This window comes from Aphelocoma coerulescens, chromosome 13, assembly GCF_041296385.1.
Source record: "Aphelocoma coerulescens isolate FSJ_1873_10779 chromosome 13, UR_Acoe_1.0, whole genome shotgun sequence".
Classification (NCBI taxonomy): domain Eukaryota; kingdom Metazoa; phylum Chordata; class Aves; order Passeriformes; family Corvidae; genus Aphelocoma; species Aphelocoma coerulescens.
The window spans coordinates 4093027-4112382 of record NC_091027.1 but is presented as its reverse complement, the minus strand read 5'-3'; the positions used below and the strand labels follow the sequence as shown (position 1 = coordinate 4112382).

General features: G+C 44.3%; 1 protein-coding gene across 5 annotated transcripts in view; it reads right to left on the bottom strand.

Moving 5' to 3' along the window:
- The window catches only part of EBF1 (EBF transcription factor 1), a 268071-nt gene that overhangs the window by 246273 nt on the left and 2442 nt on the right, over positions 1-19356 (bottom strand). For all 5 annotated transcript variants that reach the window (XM_069028725.1, XM_069028726.1, XM_069028727.1 and 2 more), the window contains exons 3-6: positions 19018-19081; positions 18734-18789; positions 9641-9714; positions 2776-2844 (exon numbers count right to left, since the gene is read on the bottom strand). In XM_069028725.1, the coding sequence (XP_068884826.1) occupies positions 2776-2844; positions 9641-9714; positions 18734-18789; positions 19018-19081 (263 nt within the window). The remainder of the gene's footprint in view (positions 1-2775; positions 2845-9640; positions 9715-18733; positions 18790-19017; positions 19082-19356) is intronic.

Sequence of the window (19356 nt, the reverse complement as noted above, 5' to 3'; positions counted from 1 at the left end):
TCCTATTTCAAACACAGCTATGAACTTTCTTTCTTAAACCCACATTTTCATTAAAGAGAAATATACAATTTGATTTCACATCTATCCAGGGTTTGAAGAAGAATACAACACATGTAACTTTGAAGTTGTCCAACAGCCTCTTCTCCAAGTTCACCTAACCACCACAAAGCCAGAGCCCTCTCTATCCTGAGTCTCTCCAGCCTCATCAAAGAGAATTAATCAATCCAAAATAGTATTCTGACTTGTCAGAGGAGGATAGCATTTCCATGTAAGTACATATGTCAAAAATCCCATGGATAGATTCTGTGTTAAACTCTATGTTAGGTCAGAGTCTGTGGATTCACAGGATTTGATGCAAGAGTCAGATTAAATCCATAGGCAAAGACTTGATCAGAGCACCAGGCATGCGGGAGTGCTTTAGCCCAAATGGTAAATGAATTCTCTAAGCTCAATGCAAATAAAAATAACTAAATATGGCTTTGCATATCAATTGACATAATAGTTAAAAACTGTGTGCATGGAGAAGTGACAATGGAGCACAACCAAACACATGGCCTGACTTGTGCAGGCATTTTAATCATAGAACGATTATAAAGGACTCATTTTAAGGTAAAAAGGCTCCGTATAAATCACTTCATCCTTTCCAAACCAAAGGGGACAAGAAAAACGAATAGGATAAATGTCACTAGAAACATCACTAAAGCCACTAACTGTATAAAGCACATACTTGCTTGGCCTAAATTGTTTGAACTAGCCCCGGCCAAGAAAAGGTTTTAAGTACCCTACTGGGACAGATGCGAAGCGGCAACAATAGAAGCCACACTAATGCAATCCAGGTAACACAATCCTGTTTCAAAAACAGGGGGAGGGCTAATTACAGCACTGCTGAGTCAAATTTCTTATGCCATTGCAACCCACAGGAACAGGTCAAAATCAAGTGTTATTCAAACCACAGTCATATCAACCTTCTGTATCAAAGTCACAATTTAAAACCAAGCGAAGAACTTAAAAGCTTAACCCATTCACAAGCCAAGTGTGATTCAGTGCAGGTGGCAAGGCAGGGTTTGCATTATCAGCTTTGAGTTGTGTTTAGCTTGCATTTTAAGAAGAAACTTCAAAATTGGTAACTATTGCATCAATTCATGTATAGACTGAGGAATGGATCACTGCTAGGAACCTAAAGCTGGTTTTTTCCTGTACCTATTTTCCTCATTTTGCAGGAAGCATGTAACAGACAGCATCTCTGGCTTTCAAAATTTAAAATGATTTGCAACTGGCAGTTTTGCATACTAGATAGTTAAACAAAATATTTCTGTAAACCTTCCATTAGCATCCTAACATCTCACTTTCCAGTACAATGAAAAATTCATGTGAATTTTGTAGCTTTCATGTCGCTCAAAATGCCACTCTAACACCATGTTTATAGTGTTCAGCTCTGCAGCATGCTTATAAAACACAGCTCCATACAGGTTTCACTGTGGGGTTTTCCCCCCACACACACACACTTTCTCTGGTGCTACCTGATGCTCAAAGATGAAAATATGCCTAGTTAAAAATAGGAAGGGATATCTTCTGAGATTTAAACATTCTCAGGATTACTTACTACAGCTAATCAAAACATATGCTATAAGCATCCAATAGATGCACTTTCCTACCCAACCCATCCAAGAACTGGGAGCTGGGATGAGCACAAGGCTCTGGACTGCTCTCCGTGTGGGGCCCCCAACATCTCAAACCCTCCTCACCTCCTTTCATAAAATGGATGCTCTGGCATGGAAAATACTTCAAACTTCATACAGCAAACATAACTCAGACAGCAATGCAAGGACACACACATGCTCTGTGCCCTCACCCCTGTGTGTTTGGGTAGCTCCCTTTGGGGCCCCTCTGTTCACAGGTCAGTGCAGGGTGTTGCTCTCCCCAGCCCTCACAGACACTTTTGGTGCTTCATGGCCATTTAACTCCACTAGAGTAATGCTGCACAATACCCTGGCTATCCCACATGGCTTTGGACAACACGTTGGGACAATTAAAATGTAAAAATGGCTCTTTGGCTACCATTTTGCATCATTTGCAAGCAACAGAAACTACACATGGCTCAGAGCAACTGGAATAGATGTATTGTACTACAATGATTTACTCAGTGATGTCAGATTAACAATATGGATCTGTTTAAAAACACAATAATTAAGACAGGCAAAAATTAATGAATCAACTGACAATACAGTCAAAATTGTATTCCAACCAGAGAAAATAAGAGGAGGGAAAAAACCTTACATTGCAGATCTATTTTCTTAACTGTTTTTATGCATAAATAAAAGCCTTAAAATGTAGATGGATTGCGTCCAACAGAACTACAGTAGCTAAGTGATAATGATTCAAACATTTTTCAAATAAAAGTTAAATATTTATAAGCACCCAACCACATTTCATAAATCACAAACTATTATTATTTTATTCCTGAAGCTTCCCTGGCATGTGAATTGAGTCACAGAAAGTCAGAAAGAAAAATCTCCTCTTTATGCACATGAATCAGTTACAAGAGCTGGAGCCCTCCACAGAGCAGGGCGCTCCAGTATCCCTACGTTATCCCACATACGGCCCTTCCAAGGCAATCACAACTGCAAAGCACAACTAATTCTGTATCAAAAAAACAAAATTTCATCCGTATATCCTCCTAATTCTTCCCCATTAGCAACACAGGCCAGGTGTTTCATTATAATGAGGAGAGGGAGGAAGGAAAAAAAAATGGAAGGAAACAATAGCAGTCCTTACCTGTCAATTATCACTGGATCTGATGGAGTCTCATTTCTGTTGCCACAGCTTTTCTTGTCACAACAGCGGCTACAGAGCAAAAGCGAAAGGATTTAGTGCGACCATTACACTGTAAAATCATCATTACGAACATGGTGGGTTCAAATTGCCGGCTCGAGTTACCCTGCCGGCCCTGCCTGCAAATCAGTCAAATGTACTGGGTCACATATGGGTTAATTACAATGTTTAACTTCTTGCACAGCTGGTTAGCAACAGAAAATATAAAAAGAGAAGGGGTTTTGCCCCTTTCACAAATAATAATTCAAGGATCGCCCGAAACAGGGAGAGCTGCCTATTTGTAGCCTCTTTTCCGCGGGGTTTAACAGTTGTCCCACAGACGCTGGCACACAAAATAAGGCAGATTTTTCCCTGCTGAGCCTGGTTTTTACATTTGCTTAACGCTTGTGTTACACATCCACAAGATATTCCTGCTTCCACACAATTCCCAGCTACTGGCAAACCTTCCCCCAAACTCCGAAGGCGCAATTATTCTCCCTGTAAGAAACACTGGTGTTAATGGGGGAGCTAAAATGCAAGCACCAGCAGCAGCTTTTTATGCTCGAGCGCGCCTGTTTCCCCAAGTTTTCCGAGCATGTTAATGATCACTAATGCCACAGAGAGCTCTGCTCTGGAGGCTGGTGCCCTGCATCAGGTCAGATACAAAGCAGGCATGTGAAACATAAGCTCCGTCTCCCAAAGCACTGCTCCATGGATGACCTCAAGGCTGGGATTCTTTTTGAACTAAGGTGGCTCATTGTTTCCTAAGAGAAGTCAAATTGTTGGTTTTTGATGATTCCTTGTCAGGGGTTGTTTTCCGTAAGGAGGCATAAATATATTGCAGGTGAGTTCATAGGCAAGGTACATGTTCTTGCTCAAGGTGGGAATCCCTCCTGGTGCCTCTGGAGCTGTGGCAGGGAGCTATGCTGCTCTTCCCACCAGCCCATCTAAACACAAGAGACCAAATCACAGCCACAAAGGTCAGTAAAGCCTTTAGATTTCACCCACCCACTCATCCCAGGGAGGAAACCCCCATCTCACAAGGAAAGCTTCTGTTTGTTGATGTCCCTTAACAGAAAATCCCCCACTGAAGTCAAGGCTTCAAGGAATAAATAAATAAATAAGCTCCTGACTTTCCCAAGTCCTTCTTGGTCCCCAAGGATCTTCTGGACAAAGCCTGGGCAGCTTCAGGACTGCAGGGACGCCATCCCATGAGGGCACCAACTGTCAGGCAGTGAGGACCACCCCGACTGCTCTCCCTGGCCAGACCTGAGCACACGTCCCTGTTCCATAAACTTTCTGGTCAACCTCAACCACAACCAACCAAATCTTTGGAAACCACTAAGTTTGTTCCCAGTGGCATCCCAGGGACCTGCATCTCGCCTGGATTTCAGCAGCTATCGGGAGGGACCACTGCTCACCCTCCCTCTCAGATGAACTATTTTCCTTTCCCCAGAAGGTGGAAGAACATCAGGGCAGGAAGAAGCCCTCAGAAGTGCCACGCTATATAAATAGCCCTGTTGGGAGTGTGACAAAGGTTCTCTTGTGTTGCTGAACAATAGAATGAATAATATACAGTTACCCACCAAGATTAGCAATAAAGCAACTAACCACACTAAAGATAACAAAAAAGGGGCCTTTTACAAAAACAGCCTGTTTAAACATGGCTTAAAAAAAAAATAATAATTTTGTTTTCAAAGAGAGGAAAATACATAATTCTTTTCACCGCAAAAAGCTTCAAGGCAACTATTCAGGGCTGAAACTTTTCACAGTTAACACATGTGCAGTATCTTCATTTCGGTGGAAGCTACATTGTTTGGGATTGCCAAAAAAAACTGCTTAATTTTACAGCACAATGCCACAATTGATCCACCAGAAAATGCCAGAGCCTTGGCACCCTGAAAGTATTAAAATTTAGGAAGGAATAAAATATGCTGTAGGTAAATAGTCATGGGGACATTTGGGGGCTTTTTTGCCTATAAAAGGACTTGTCATTGGAGTGCAGCTAGAATGTGTGGGGTGAGAAAATTTACCCACAAACAAGGCAATAAAAACTGCTAATCATTTTTAAATGATTAAAATGTAATTAGAAACAGAGTTGGCACAAGTTAAGACAATGCAGTTCTTGTGACTGAAGCGAATCAGGGCTAGTCCTGACATTCTCCCAGCAGACTGGAGGGACAGAAATTGCCACACTTACTCAGGCAAGCAAAGGTTCCCAGGCTCCCAGCACGAGATGGGCAGATACCACCATCCACACACCACCAGGCTCAGAGGCTGGCACCTTCCCGGGGCATTAACCCAGAGGGGGAGGCAGCCACGGGGGCCTGGGGACAGGGACACCTCGGTCTCACCTCCTGCCATGAGCGGGATGTCAAGAGCAGGGCAAACCCTTCACTGCTCCTCAGGTGACCCCTTAATTTTGACCTTCCCAAAAGCACACCCCAATAGTTCCAAGTGACAGTAGGACACCTCACTCTTGACCACCATCTGAGGGTGATGTGGAGGGGCTGCATGGCTGGCACATCCCACCATCTGGCGGCTCTCTGGCATGAAAGGAGGCCCTGAATGTTCCTTCATGATCTGGAGAATTATATTTTAAATTTTAGTCTGCCTTTAGTGTTCTCCCCCCCCCCCCCCCCCCCAACAGCAGAATTGGAGGCCTCTTCACTCCAGTCTTTCTGCGAGGCGAATTAAAACATCATGCAGATCTTGAGTTTCAGACCTGGTTAAAAGTGCTTTTAATTCAATTTCCCTCAAAAGCTTTGGCTTTTAGTGCCTACTTAGCACTTGGAAATAAGTTCCTAAATATTCAGCACCCTTTCTCCTTTCCCTGAAAGAATTTTTAAATTCCCAGGAGCTTCTCCAAACCACTCAGAAACCCTCCAGCTCCCAGCAAGGCTCTGTGCAAGAGCAGGGAATGCCAGTTCCTTGCAGCCAGGAGGACAAGGACTTGTCTTTGCTGTTCTTCCACGACACCTCTCCCCAGGTGGGGCCAGGAGCCACATCTCAGACACAACACCATGTTGGCCCACAGGAAAAGCCTACAAAAATTGATCTTTTGAGGGGCCTTGCTTGTTTTCAAAACAAGTAGTCCTTGATAGCATGCAGCCTCCCATCATTTCCAGCACCTGCACCCCATCTCTGAGCACCCCACTGCTGTTGTCATCCTCATGGCTCATTCCTGAGCCCCTCACTGTCCCTATCCTGCTCCTCCCCAGGCCACCACCACCCCCAGCTTTTACTGCTGCCTTTCTCCTCACCACAACCCTCTGGGGACCTCCTGCCTTCTTGCTCCCCATCATCCTCCTCCTCTTCCCTTCCATGTGCTGGAGCATCTCTACTCTCACTGCCTGGGCCCACAGGACGAGACCTCCTCACCCCAATGTCTGGCACCCCAAACCCTCCCTTGCTATCCCCCCTCCCGGCACGGTGGCCAGAGCATGCCCTGTGCAGGAGCCCTGCTTTGTGTATCCCGGGGACAATGAACAATGAGGAATTAGGGGCCCGTGGCCAGTGCCGAGGCGACTTTCCGACCATCGGCTGCCAGGCCCGAACAAGTCGCCAGAGAGGCCGGGTGGGAGATTTTGCACAAGGTCCCAGCGAGGTGGGATCCCTTCCAGCAGTGATGCCATCAGGACAACCTCTGCCCCAAAGTGGCTCCTCACCCTGGAGCGTGGAGGTGCAGGACCCCCTCACCAAAACAGCTGTAAGATCTTATTTTACACAGACAAACCCCATCTTTTACTCCAACCTCATTCTCAGAAATCACTGAACCATTTTAGCTGAAACTTTCCAAAGAAAGTCAGCCTGAGGCCGACACCCTGCAAAGGATATTTCAGCCAGAACAGTTTAAGTTTGGCAAAGCTGTAAGCCACTGAAGGTTTCATAATGGAAATTGTTGAAGCAATATTAACTATAGATGTCCCTCCCCATGCTGCCTACAATACTAATAAATTCCACTGAGGTTGTGAATTCTCCCCAGCTATTAACATTTTCACCAACAGTGTAGATTTTTATATCTGACAAAACACAATGAAATCCTTTGAAATAAACAGCTACCTGAAGCAAATCTCAGCTTCGCTCTCCTACCACAGCCAGGACTCTCTTATACATTTGAATTCTTTGTCTCCTCCGTGCTGTAGCTGTAGTACACTATAAATACCCAGCTTTGTCACATAAATGCAAAGTTTTATTGTGCAGTTAGCCTTGATAGAAAGCACTGCTGAAAGTTGTTTAGAAATTAAATATCTAAAACAAGCTATTTTAAAATACAGAGCCCTCACTATTTCATGTCTGAAATGAAGAAATTTCATCTTAGGGAGAGCAAGCTGTCTTTCACACCATATGGCTAATGGTAGTGCATAGCAATTAGCTGGGCTGATTAATGGGGAACAGACTCTAATTTTATGCTTATAATTGAGGCTGCATTTGCACCCCTGGTGCAAATTCAGCACATCCCAACTTCCACTTACAACAAGCAAGAAATCAAGAGAAACAGAATGGTGTGGAGAGAGAATTTTTCCCCCTTCTAGACCCCTAAAGAGCATCAGATTTGCAATTTAAAAGCGTGTTAGCAGCACAATAGATGACAGATTTGTGCAATAGGGTCAAGCGGCCTGGTAAACAAACAGCACCCTCTTACACACGTATGGGCAGCAAAGGAAATGGGGAATATCTAATATGAGCTGTAAGAAATTTGAATATGTCTCCCCCACCCTGTCAGGAACACAACATTTGCCTACTACAGTCAGTTTGGGTTTCTTCTACCCCTCCACCTTACGGCCATGAAACACAAAGCAAGGACTAGCAGTAAATAAATCGGAGGAGAAGAATAAAGCTCCCGAGCCAGTGAATTTTAGGAACAAAGAAAGTGCAAAGTGCTTTAATAAAGGGAACAACTGCACATCTTTCCACATTCCCAGAACAGAAATAATTTTGTCTCAGTCAAAGTATACTGAACGGCTGTAAATCTGTGATGCGGGCATTTGGTGTTCTGGTTAAAACTCAGCCCACTATATAAAGTTTTAATTTGCTTCCTACACTTTAGGTTTCTGAGCTACCTGTAAGAAAATTATTTCATTAAAGTAGTTGATTCTGGCTCAGTGAGTTATTCCTACCACCAAACCTTGCTGGTTAAGGACCAGGACACATCACCCAGGACTAATGGCAGATTCAGACCCTGACACTGCAGGCACTTGAACATGTGCTTAATTTTGCTCATGTGCCCAGTCCCACTGTTTTACTGGTCTGTTACAGGAGAAAAGTAAAAGGCACTTGAGTCTTATCAGGTCAGGGGCCTCCTTTAATATTTCCATGAATTGTTCCTAGTTAGGTATCCAGTGTGAAAGTCGTGCTAATTGGGCCAATGAATTTTAGGGCAATTACAAGTTGTCAGCATGACTGGGATTCCATTTGGAAAGGCAGAAGTGGCCTGGAGTCCTCAGCAAAGCAACGAGGCTCCCAATGGCAGCAGAGGCTCAGGCACCTCTTGGAGACACTGAGCTGCTGATTGTTCTGGAGCTGCAATGGGTTGTCTTTGGTTTCCTGGAAGAAGCCAAACCCACTGAAGGAAGCAGCCTAGAAAAACATGACATGAAAACTAAAATCCCCCAAAATCCTGCTGCAAGGAAGAATTTGAGGGGGGGTGTGCAGGGTTTCACCCAAGCTGGCAGAGCAAGGAGAGTGACTCCTTCTCTGCCTTCATCACAGGGTGCTACCCCCCAGCAGAGTTTTATCAGGAGGAGCTGTCAGTGGAGGACAAGATGCACACCCCAAGAATTTTAAAAAAAAAAAAAATTAAAAAAAAAATTAACCAACAGAGAAGTTTCCATCTGAGTATTTTGTCAAATACTGTCCCCTGCCAGGAAAACCTCATCCAAGTTTATTCTTTTAGAAGTGGGTACTAGTTTTTACCCTCAAGTTACTCCTTTTTACTAAATGTGTTTTGTAAAAGTTACAACGCATGCAATGGCATTTTTACAGTCTTAAAACAACTGATTGTAACAATAAGCTTATGCAAGAACGCCTTGTCTTCCACCAGGGAATTATTTTCTGCCATCGAATAACATGTAACAAATGATTTTTTCAGACATGCAAAAAACACCCACTAACGCTAATGAGACTGAGAGGTCAAGCTCTCTGAGGTGGCGAAGGGGTCTGTGGCAAAAAGGAAGTAGAAGAGGCTTCACCTATTTCAACCAGCCAGAACAGAGAAGGAAGCAGCTGCAGAAGTTTGGGGGAGAAGATATTTGACTGACTTAAAGTCACCAATCCCAGGCGGGGCAAGAGAGCACAGGGCAGAGCCCAATCTGCATGGGGAAGTTTAAAGAAAATCCAGAAGACGACATCTTTTGCACGGAGGAGCATCAGCTGCTCCGCTCCGGCCAAGTGGGGACCCCACGTGAGCAGCAACCAGGACAAAAGAACCTCCTGACCTCACTCCTTAATGCACACCCAGGAAAAAAACCAAAATACTATTTTGTCATTTTGCTGAGGAATTTTTGTTGGGAATTGGGGGCAGAAACGTTTGTTGCTACAAGACTATAATAGACTGTTAATTTCGGTGAGGAGACCTTTTGTGGGCTACAGTGTCTAAATGAAAACCAGCAGCGTTCTGTTAAGAATAACTCTTTATAAATAATTGAAAACTAGTGTGACGACTGAGACCTTGCTGCTAATTACACACACACCAAACTGTGTTATTTTGGGATTGTTTAATGCAAGAAAGATAAATTTAAGTCCGAATATAGCTGTAGGTTCAACCTAGATTTTGGGAGACAGATTCATCTTCCCATCACTAATTAACTGGAAGAGGGGTATTTCTTACCTGCACATTATTTCATGCGTGAGCAGAACTCGGCACATTTCTGGGTTCTTGTCTTGGCCTTCATATACTATCGCCTAGAAATAAAACACGTTTTTAGTTGTGCATAAAGTTGAGTTTGGAGAAAATCAAAACACATCATGGTAAGCAAAGGCCTAGCGAGTTGCAAGCCACAGCTCAGACTAAAGAGACCTGGCATCTCCACCAAACCTGCTCCAAGACCTGCAGCTGAAAAACAACACAAGCTGAGTACAGCTAAATTCCCTCCTCTCTGTTGCACATCTCTCCAGCGGTGTGTAGGATGGGTTTTTTTAGTAGTCAAGACAACCACAATTTTCTTTTCAATTCAGAATAAAATATAAACCTAATAGCATTAAAAGGAAGGGGGGGAAAAAAAGAAAGAAAGAAAGAAAGAAAGAAAGAAAGAAAGAAAAAAAAACAGCAAGGCTTGGTATACTTTGGGTCCTATTCATTAAAAAAAAAAAGAAAAGAGAGAGCTCATGCATTTTTAATTACAAAAGCTGCACAGCCCAGGCATTTTCCTGGTAGCTCCTGAGAAAGCGCCTGGGCCTGATTCTTCCCTTGAACCTCCTGATCCAGCGTTTTCCAGAGAGCACCTCCGGATTACAGGGATATAAATAAGTGAGGAGAGGGCCCTACCAGAGCAGAGGAGACCAAAACAAACAGAGGATCAACCGACTTGAGAAATTTGACTCTGAGACAGCACAGGGAGAATCCTTTAAGCTAAAACTGTGGAAAGGCAGTGCGTTCACATTTCAAGAGGAGTCTACATTTGCTCCCACCAGCAGCACCAGCAGCGAGGGATCGGCGTTACACACGAACTGGGTTAGTGCTCACAGCCCCTGCAGGACAGGGTTTCCATCTCAGCCCAACAGAGTCATGTTTTCCAGCCACCCCTGCTCCCAGGCACCAGCCCCCCAGCAGCAGAACAAGAGGGAAGTTTCCTTTGCAACAGCATCTTTTGCTGCCACTAAAGGTTTCTAAACCTTTTCAGGTGCCACTCCAGAGCTGGGATCAGAGCCCCAGCCTTGAAGGGATGACCACCCCTGCATCTAAGCAACAGTGCTACCCTTGAGCTCAGTGTGACCTTTTTAGCCTCTAAAACACAGGCTTTAAAAGAAGAAATTGGGGGGAAAAAAAACTCAGCAGGTAAAATGACATCTGAGATGGGTCTCCCTAAAGCTAACGATAAAATAGAGACTGAAATTTAAGAAGTGTGCTCTATGGATGTAACACATCTTAAGGAATGAGATCAATTTGAAATGGAAGCATGGAAAATACTGACAGAAAAATAAGTTACCTTAATACAAAATGAACTGCTTTTCCAGTCCTTACAAATGTAACCCACCAAGGATAAGAGGTGCACAGAAGGAGCACAAACCTCAAGACACACAATGCTGAAGAAGCATGAGCTGACTCTTACACAGTTTAAATGGCAACATACAATAATAATAATAATATTATGTATTATAAAATTACCTAATAATCCCATAAATAATTTTGGGAATGGGCCTGTGTTACCTTTACTAGTTTTAACTTTTTAACTTCACTTTTGCTATGTGCCTTCCCCTAAAACCTGAGAGCCCCTGAGCTGGAGTTTTATAGCTGATAAAACAGAGGCTGCAACTAATTGCCACTAATGGGCCCAGAGTCTCACCTGACTTCTGCCCCTCATTTCCATCAGTGAGGCACAACAGCTGTGAACCCAGCACTGGGATAAAGGGGATGCAGGGAAAGTCCCCCCAGTACAGATACCAGCAACCCCCTGATCCCAGCTGGGACCCCCACCTTGAGCTACTTCCACATCAGTGCCCAAGAGAGGTACAGATGGTTTGCAAGAAGTGTTGGAAAATGGAATTACACATGTTACAGCAAGAGGTGGGACAAATTCAGAAGAGCCCCATTCCCAGCATTAAAAGGGAAGATGGGGAGAAGCTTCTTCCAGGCAAAGGCAGAAAACTGAAGTAACTGGCTGACACCTGGTGGGGTCAGCCAGTGGGGACATTGCAAAGACTCCAGAAAACCCCAGATCAGATTAGCAGGGTCCACCTAGCAGTGGGACAGGCCAGGCAAGGAGGAAGCTCATGGCACCTCTTGGACTTCATCAACAGTTAAAAAATAATCTCCCTCTGAGAACGCAGAGCAGGAGGGGAAAGAACAGATCTACCCCTGAGGCCTTTAGTGGGGACAAGCACCTCCAGCCCCCTGACACCTCCAGACAATCACAGCATAACAGGAGATGAGAGAAGGCTGCTGGTCTCAGCTCGTTCTTCTTACACTTTCAAATATTAAAATAAATTTACCCAGGATGGGTTGGCTTGTCGCCAGTGGAGCCAAGGAAGTGCTAGAAATGACAAACCAGAACACAAAATTTACTTTCCTTTTTCCGCCTGCCCTATCTCCTCCTCTCCCCTTCCTGCTGCTGTGCTTACTTAACCTCCAGGTACCTGCTTAAATAACTCAACTAAATAGCAATAATGAACGGGCAGAGTCAACACTGTGGTACATAATCACCTTGTCTGTTGTGTTTAGCATCAGTGATCCCTTCTTTGCGTGCATGACATTCTTCTGCCTCCCTCCATGTTAAAGATCTGCTTCTCACTTTATTTGCATTCAATTATCGAAGTTGCACCCGTGCGCATCTTGTTTTCTCCGTGTTAAACGCAGCTCCTCTCACGTCCCCTATTCCTGCAGGAATTTCTAGGAAATTCTGGGAAGCAGGAGGATGCACTGGCTTCATTTCTGAGCAGCTCATCCCCGTCTCCCCACTCCTGTGTCCCAATTTACTGGTGGGAAGCGCCAACTGTTTGCCCCCATGAATGGCTGCCCGAGAGCCCTACAGATACTCGACCGCCTCGCAAACCACACCGCTCTGAAGCATTAATTCTACAATTAGTTTCAAAAAGGAAACAGGAACTGCTAAAGTTTCAGATCGTTAGAGCTGCCAGAAGTATTTTTACAGGAAGGAACTACTGTGTTACTGTTGTGAAAATGTTTAAATCTCGGATTTGAAAAGCTACTCTTTTTAACAAAAATATCTTGATTTTTTAAAATAAATTACGGGGTTTTTAAGTTCAGTTTTTGAAAGAGGATGATTGCGTCGGGGCTCCCTGTCGCACTAACGTCGTCGTGATTTTGTCAAGTAGGGATCACATTAATGAGAGACAAAGTGAAAGTTACAGTGCATAAACTTAGACCACAGCAGAGCTAAAAATAAGCCTGCAGATACACATCAGAGTTGCACAACAAAACACCGGCAAAGGAAATGCAAAATTATAGACTTTGGGTTTTTTTCTTTTTGTTTACTTCATGTTGATTTAACTCGGTGATGTTTCATAAGCACTCGAAAATAGCATTTCTTCTCCCAAACAACCTAAACATTTCCCCACAAAATTCACCTTCCATTTTGCCAGCTGTTACTCACTCAAGTAACCTTCCTACAAGAAGTCCCAGTGAGTAACAATCACTCATGCACAAACGGACTTCAAAATCAGGCCCCGAAAAATTAGTGTCAAAAATATAAGACTTTCTCACTTCTATTTAAATGAAGCTGCATAAAAAGTTAAATCTAATTCAATTCACTGGTTAACAGCAAATAAAATTTACTACATTGAGCACGTCGCAGTCAAGTACATCCAAAAATTCGCCCAAACTTTTCAGCGATGGACTTCATTATGAAAAACATAAAAAAAAATAAAAAACAGAAAGAAAGGGGGGGTAATATAAAAGTCAAGGCTACAGCTCTCATTTAATCTACTTTTTCCCAATAGATGTGGTAGAATAAAGCAATAAAAGAGTTGACAAACAAGCTGGAAAAATACAGAGACAGATTTTGTCCTTAACCATTCCTGAATAAATCCAGATTTATGCTGGTACTAGTGAGGGCAGAATCGTGGTGTCAGTTTGCCAGTCAAGCAATCCGGCTTTCAGAACTGGACGAAAAACAATCTTGAAGGAATGAGATCATGGTCATTATATTACTCAGTTATGTCATGGCCTTGATTTTAAAAGAGTAAGAGAAGGAGAGAAATCACCAACGTGCATCTAAATCCACTTGCTTTCAGATTCCATCTGCCTCGAAAAACAAAGTATCTCCCTTACAGAAATAAAAGAGAAGGGAAAACTCATTAAAATTAGGGTCTTTTCCAAAACAGAACTGAAATGATTTGGAATGACGTTTACAGCCGTACACACAGGGAGAAAATAAAATCCTGGCCTCACCGAATTCAATAGGCGCTTTGCAATTGACTTCAGATGGGCCAGAATTTCACCCAGAGAAGATTAGGCTTGTATCCACTACATATCTACAGAGAAAATACTGTGAATTATATTTATTTGGCTTTGAATCCTTAACCCTCAGTTACCCGAGGTTTTACCCCTTCCCCAGGCAAAACCTCGACTCATCCCAGGGAGGTTTATCCCGGACAAGCAGCGCGGAGCTGGTCCCGGGGCGAGGACAGGGAGTTCTTGCTCTGCCTCTCAACGCACAATTCAGGAGCATCTAATTATTTTATCCAGTCTCCCTCTGCCTTTGATTCACAGCCTGCTTATCGATGTATTCACACAAATTAAATAAATTTATCTCTCCTAATATGTTCATTTTTAATGGTTTTCAAACATTCACATGGAAACAGCTCTAGCGTAAATATCCCAGAACAAATGGCTGTATATTATACAGGAGGGAGCAGTTGGGCTGCCAGACTGGGAATGCACCAGGCCATCTGGCTCAGGCAGTCTCTCCAAAATCCTCAGCTTTGTTTTCACCCTCAGACTCCAAACAACACATTTTCCACTGTGATGAGTTTACATTTTCCCAAACACAGGTCCTGATCATGCATGCAAATTCCAAACTTCTCCATTCCTCTCTGTACAAGAAAATTAAAATCACCTGCGCTTCTGACATCTCACCAAAGGCACAAGAAAGCTGCTAAAATCTGGCACAGTGTAAACTTTCCCCGTCACAGGGGTTAGGTTTTGTTTTATGTTTGTGTGAAATTTCTCCGAGTCTGCTGAGGCTCCTCTGAACTTATTGATAACATTTTTTTTTCCCATGCGCGTAGCTGCCAGAGAAGGGCCATGCCATGCACAGAATAGAGCTGATCAAATATCTGCAGACATCAGAGAATGACAGACAAGTCAACAGAAAAACCATTTGCATCCAGAGTTATAGCTCTGAAAAAAAAAAGTAAAATATAAACAGGGTTTAAGTCTGAAGGAAGGATTTTTGACTCATGAGTGCTCTCAGCAATAGACAATAGCCATCGAGTAAAACTTATGATTTTTAAGATGCCTGAGCCTTATTAGCATCCGTTATATCTTATGGATGAGAACGGCTGAAGGAAAAATGGGTGGGGAACAAGTATTTCAGATTTATTTCCTCCATCTTTCCTAATAGTGAAATATCTCAGCTTTATGAAAATACAGCCAAAGAAATAGAAGGCATCCCTTCTCCATAAACATATTAAAATCCTTTGACTTGGATTTAAAAACTCCAGTTTTATTAGAGCGGACATATTTCACATTTTGCAGGCAATTTCAAAATGCATCATTGTTAGAAGCAGATCTTCTGCGGGAGGAGCTGCTGCTTTACGGAAAGCAACAGCTAAAAAGTTTGGGGTTCTACAGGGTTTTGAGCACATTAGGAATGTGATCCTGACATAAATGAGGTGCCAATACAACATAAAAGAAAATTTAATTAAGCCAGTATTGACACCGAATGTTGTTACCCGAACTGGAAAGAACTTCCCTGCCACGGGAATGATTTGTGAGTAGCATTTACAATTTTTAAGTGATGGGAACACATTTCGGAAACTTAGCGAGACCCCCGAAAGCCACGTAACTCCCATTTCCCCCAGCGCTTCTGCGGGGCCACACCAAAGGCCAAGTGTGATACCCCAAACACAACTCAAAATGATGCACTCTGAGACCAATCCTGGCTGGGCTTCCCGTTTGGAAGTCCCCCAGCCCAGGTTCCCAAGGAGTGCATGTGCAGCCCAAGCTCCGGTTTGGGGCAGTGCGTGCACAGCTCGTCCCACAGAGCAGCTCTGCCCTGGGATGCAGCTCACAACACAACTCTTGGCTGCTTCAGTAGAGCCACTCTCCAGCCCCACTTCCCATCCTGCTCCTCAGCTGACAGAGAAACACGCACGCACCAGGACACGGAGATCCCTCTGTTCCACCCAGGACAGGGCTCTTGCTGTGAGTTTCTTAGCTGGGCACAGCCACACAAACAAATCCCTGACTTAGGCAGAGCAGGAACACTCACAATTCCTCTTTAGTACATACACAGCCCCCAGCACAGCCAAGCCCTGCCTACCTACTGGTATAACACAGGCTGCTAATGGGACATTCCCATTAAATCTCTGAGCAGCAATCCTATGTAAAGAAATCCAGGTCTGATTTGCAGAAGGGCTTTTATTTTATCTTACCTAACTTAATAATCTGCCACTGTACAAAACCTTGCAATTTGTAACTGTGAGACAAAGAGAATATATTTACATCTGATGTGTCCACGTTAAAAAATAATAATAATAAAAAAATATGCTAAAAAAAAAAAAGCCGCAGATACTTTCCTGTATGATCTGGGGAACCTAACTCATTCAAGCTTTGCTTCTGTGGGATTTTTAATTTGCCCCCAGAAACCTCAGAGTAGCTGTAATTTCAGTCTGGGAATTCACAATTATCGAGTGTGTGAATGTGCGTGTGTGAGGACTGAGCAGATACTTGCCAGCTGAAACGTGTACGCTTCTGCAACAGTTTCATTTAAAAGTAATCATTTCATTATCCAATTTGTTCTGAGCGTCATGCATTAAAATACTACACCTTCAAGTAGACTGACAATATATATTTAACTTTCATTAAAAATTAAAGAATTTTCAGACAGTCTTTGCAATATTTAATTACAGTTTGATGATTTGAAAGTTACTTGAGAATCTTCTATATAATTCACTGTCATAAAATATAAATGATATATTCAACATTTGGGTGAGCTTCTGTCATGTGTTGTACTTCACTTCCTAATAAGCATTCAGTAACCAACGCGATCCCAACTCTGAAATAATTTCACTTTTGAAAAGAAAGAATTAAAAAAGGAGAAGGAGAATTTAGCATCTGGCCCCCAAAAAAATTCAGAGCAGCATATGCCACAGTTTTGACATGACAATGCCCTATTTTTCATAAGCAATTATAGTTATGCCTAAAGAAACTACAGACATGAAATTAATATGTAAACAAACATGTTTGCATCTAAAACAGCCTTTCGCTCCCCGTTTTCTAACCTAAGCTCAGAGAGCTTTTGTTCTTAAATCCTCGCTTCTCAACCCCACTGCACTTTTCCCAAAATCTGTAATTTGCACTAACTTTGTTTTTCTAAGACTTCCTGAAATCAGACAGATTTTTTTTTTCTCCTCCTTCTTCATTGTGAACGTGCTTTAAAGCTACATGGTAGGTTTTACAAATAAACTGTATCTCGGGGTTTTTTTCCCCTTTCTCTCCAAAGACCCTCTGATGACTTGATAATAATGAGAGACCAAGAGGTCAAACAGTGCCTTAGGATGAACTCTTCATATGCAAGATGCCTTTGTTAAGAAAATTATTTTGAATCCACTGCTCTCCACGAGTTCAGGGCGCTGCTTTCAACAGGATTATGAGCAGAGGCTTCTGCATTTCCGTAACGATAGGAAAGCTATTTAAAGATAATATTTATTGATAGACTCTCTCACACGATCTACACTGAAATACGCAAGCTCCAAAAGGACTAAAAAGAGTTCATATATCAGGAAGATTTTGTTACTTTTAACACAAACGAACCAATTTGTGCCTGAAAACCAGGGAATGACAGCAAACACTTTCCAGGATTTTTTATGAAGAAGTGTATGTAGCTGCTGTTTTAATTCCTACAGGGAATGGGCTCTGTTTGGAAGTGTACAGTATAACAGAGCTCAGATGCACCGTGGATTGTCTAGTAAAATTCACCCAAGTTCCTTTTTTTCTTTTTCCTTTTTTTTTTTTTTTTTTTTTCTGTTGAAAGACAGTCTTCAATAGCAGGAAAAGATGTTTTAGGACCATCAAAGAGAGTTTTGTAAAACAAACTCAGCCCTTAGAGCTTTATGTTTTGCTGTAGAAAAGAAACCCAAATACAAGCCAAGAGTTTTGTCCCTGCAGACAACATACAGGGACTGACGTTTCCTAGCGGTACAAAAAAAAAAAAAAAACCCTTAATGTTTTTCTTAAATAAAATTTAAGAATATTATTTAACAAGTAAAACAGATTAGGAGGGGAAGAAACATATTTTAAGGATGAAAAGGCTCAAAAGCGTTCCTAACTATTTAAAAGAAACATATTCTAAGAGAAAAATATTCTGACAGGAGCAGAAGAAAGGCCAGAGTAACAATTAAAAAAAGGAGAGAGAAAAAAAAAAGGGAGAGAAAACCGATTTGCTCAGATAGACCCTTTACAAAAATACTGGTTTTAACCAGAAAAGTATTTTTTACAGGTAGGCACGCACGTTATTACTCTTTGGGAGGCTAAAGAACAGGCTTAAAATGAGGATTAATCCACTGACAAGCCCTGCTGCCCTCCCCGAGTCCAACACCGAGCTCGCCGCTGCCCGCGCCGCGATTCTGGGGGCTATTCCGACATGCAAACGTGTCGCGATACAAGCGCTCCTCCTTTGGCCAGCGGAGCCGGCGGCAGCGCCAGGAGCGGACGGACCGACAGAGCCCCGCGCCGGGGCAGCGCCTTGTGCTGGCGGCGCTCGGGGGCTGCCGGAGGCCGGAGGTTAATTCTTATTAATTAAGCGGCAAAACCATCCGCAGCCCTGAACGGGAGGGCTGGAGAGTCGCCTGTATTTTTCTCCCGCAGCCCGGCAGCAGGCAGGGTCCCGCGGGGACCCCCCTCGCCGCCCCGCAGCGCGGTCGGTGCCGGCAGCGGGAGCGCGGCCGTGCCCGCGGGAGGCGGTGGCCCCGTCCCTTCCCCGCCGGGCAGAGCGGCTCCGCCGCGGGGGCGGGTTTCGCCTCCCGGGGCCGCCCCGACGGCTGCCACCCCCCTGCTCGGCGGCCGCCCCGCAGCACCCACCTGCTTGGTCATGGAGTCGATGAGTCGGACGTAGAAATCCTGCTCCGTCCTGATCCCTGAAACAAGGCAGAGGAGTGAGGAGCGGGGCCGGCCGGCGGCAGCGCGCCGGGACTCGCCCGAGGGCTCGGGCCTGCCGGGGCCGCCCGTGTCCCGGCAGCGCCCCGGTACCGAGCGCAGGGAGCGGAGGGGAACCGGGGCGGCCGCTGCCCGGGCGCAGCTGGGCTCTGCAGCCGCGGAGGCGGCGGGGGGCGACGGGGCCGACACCGGGGGCTCCCGGCCCTTACCATTGCTGTAGAGCAGCTGCAAGCGGTAGTGGATCCCGTTGTTGGTCTTTTCGCTGTTGGCTTCCTGAAGTCAAAGAGGACACGGGAGGCCGGAGGGAAAAGGAAAACTGTATCAATAAAGCTTCTCCATCACTCGCACGCCGGGTGTCCCCGGGGTTGGATGGGGCAACTCTCAGCCTTCTTCCCGTCCCTCAGCCCTGGACATAGCGAGGGAACAGGGGACACCCCCTCCCTGTCTGCCCTCCGGGACAGGGGAAGACTGAGGCGCCCGGGAGGCTGCCGTGGCTCCCGGGACGAATCGGTGTCGCGGCCCCGGGGGAGCGGAGCGGGGAGGGCCCC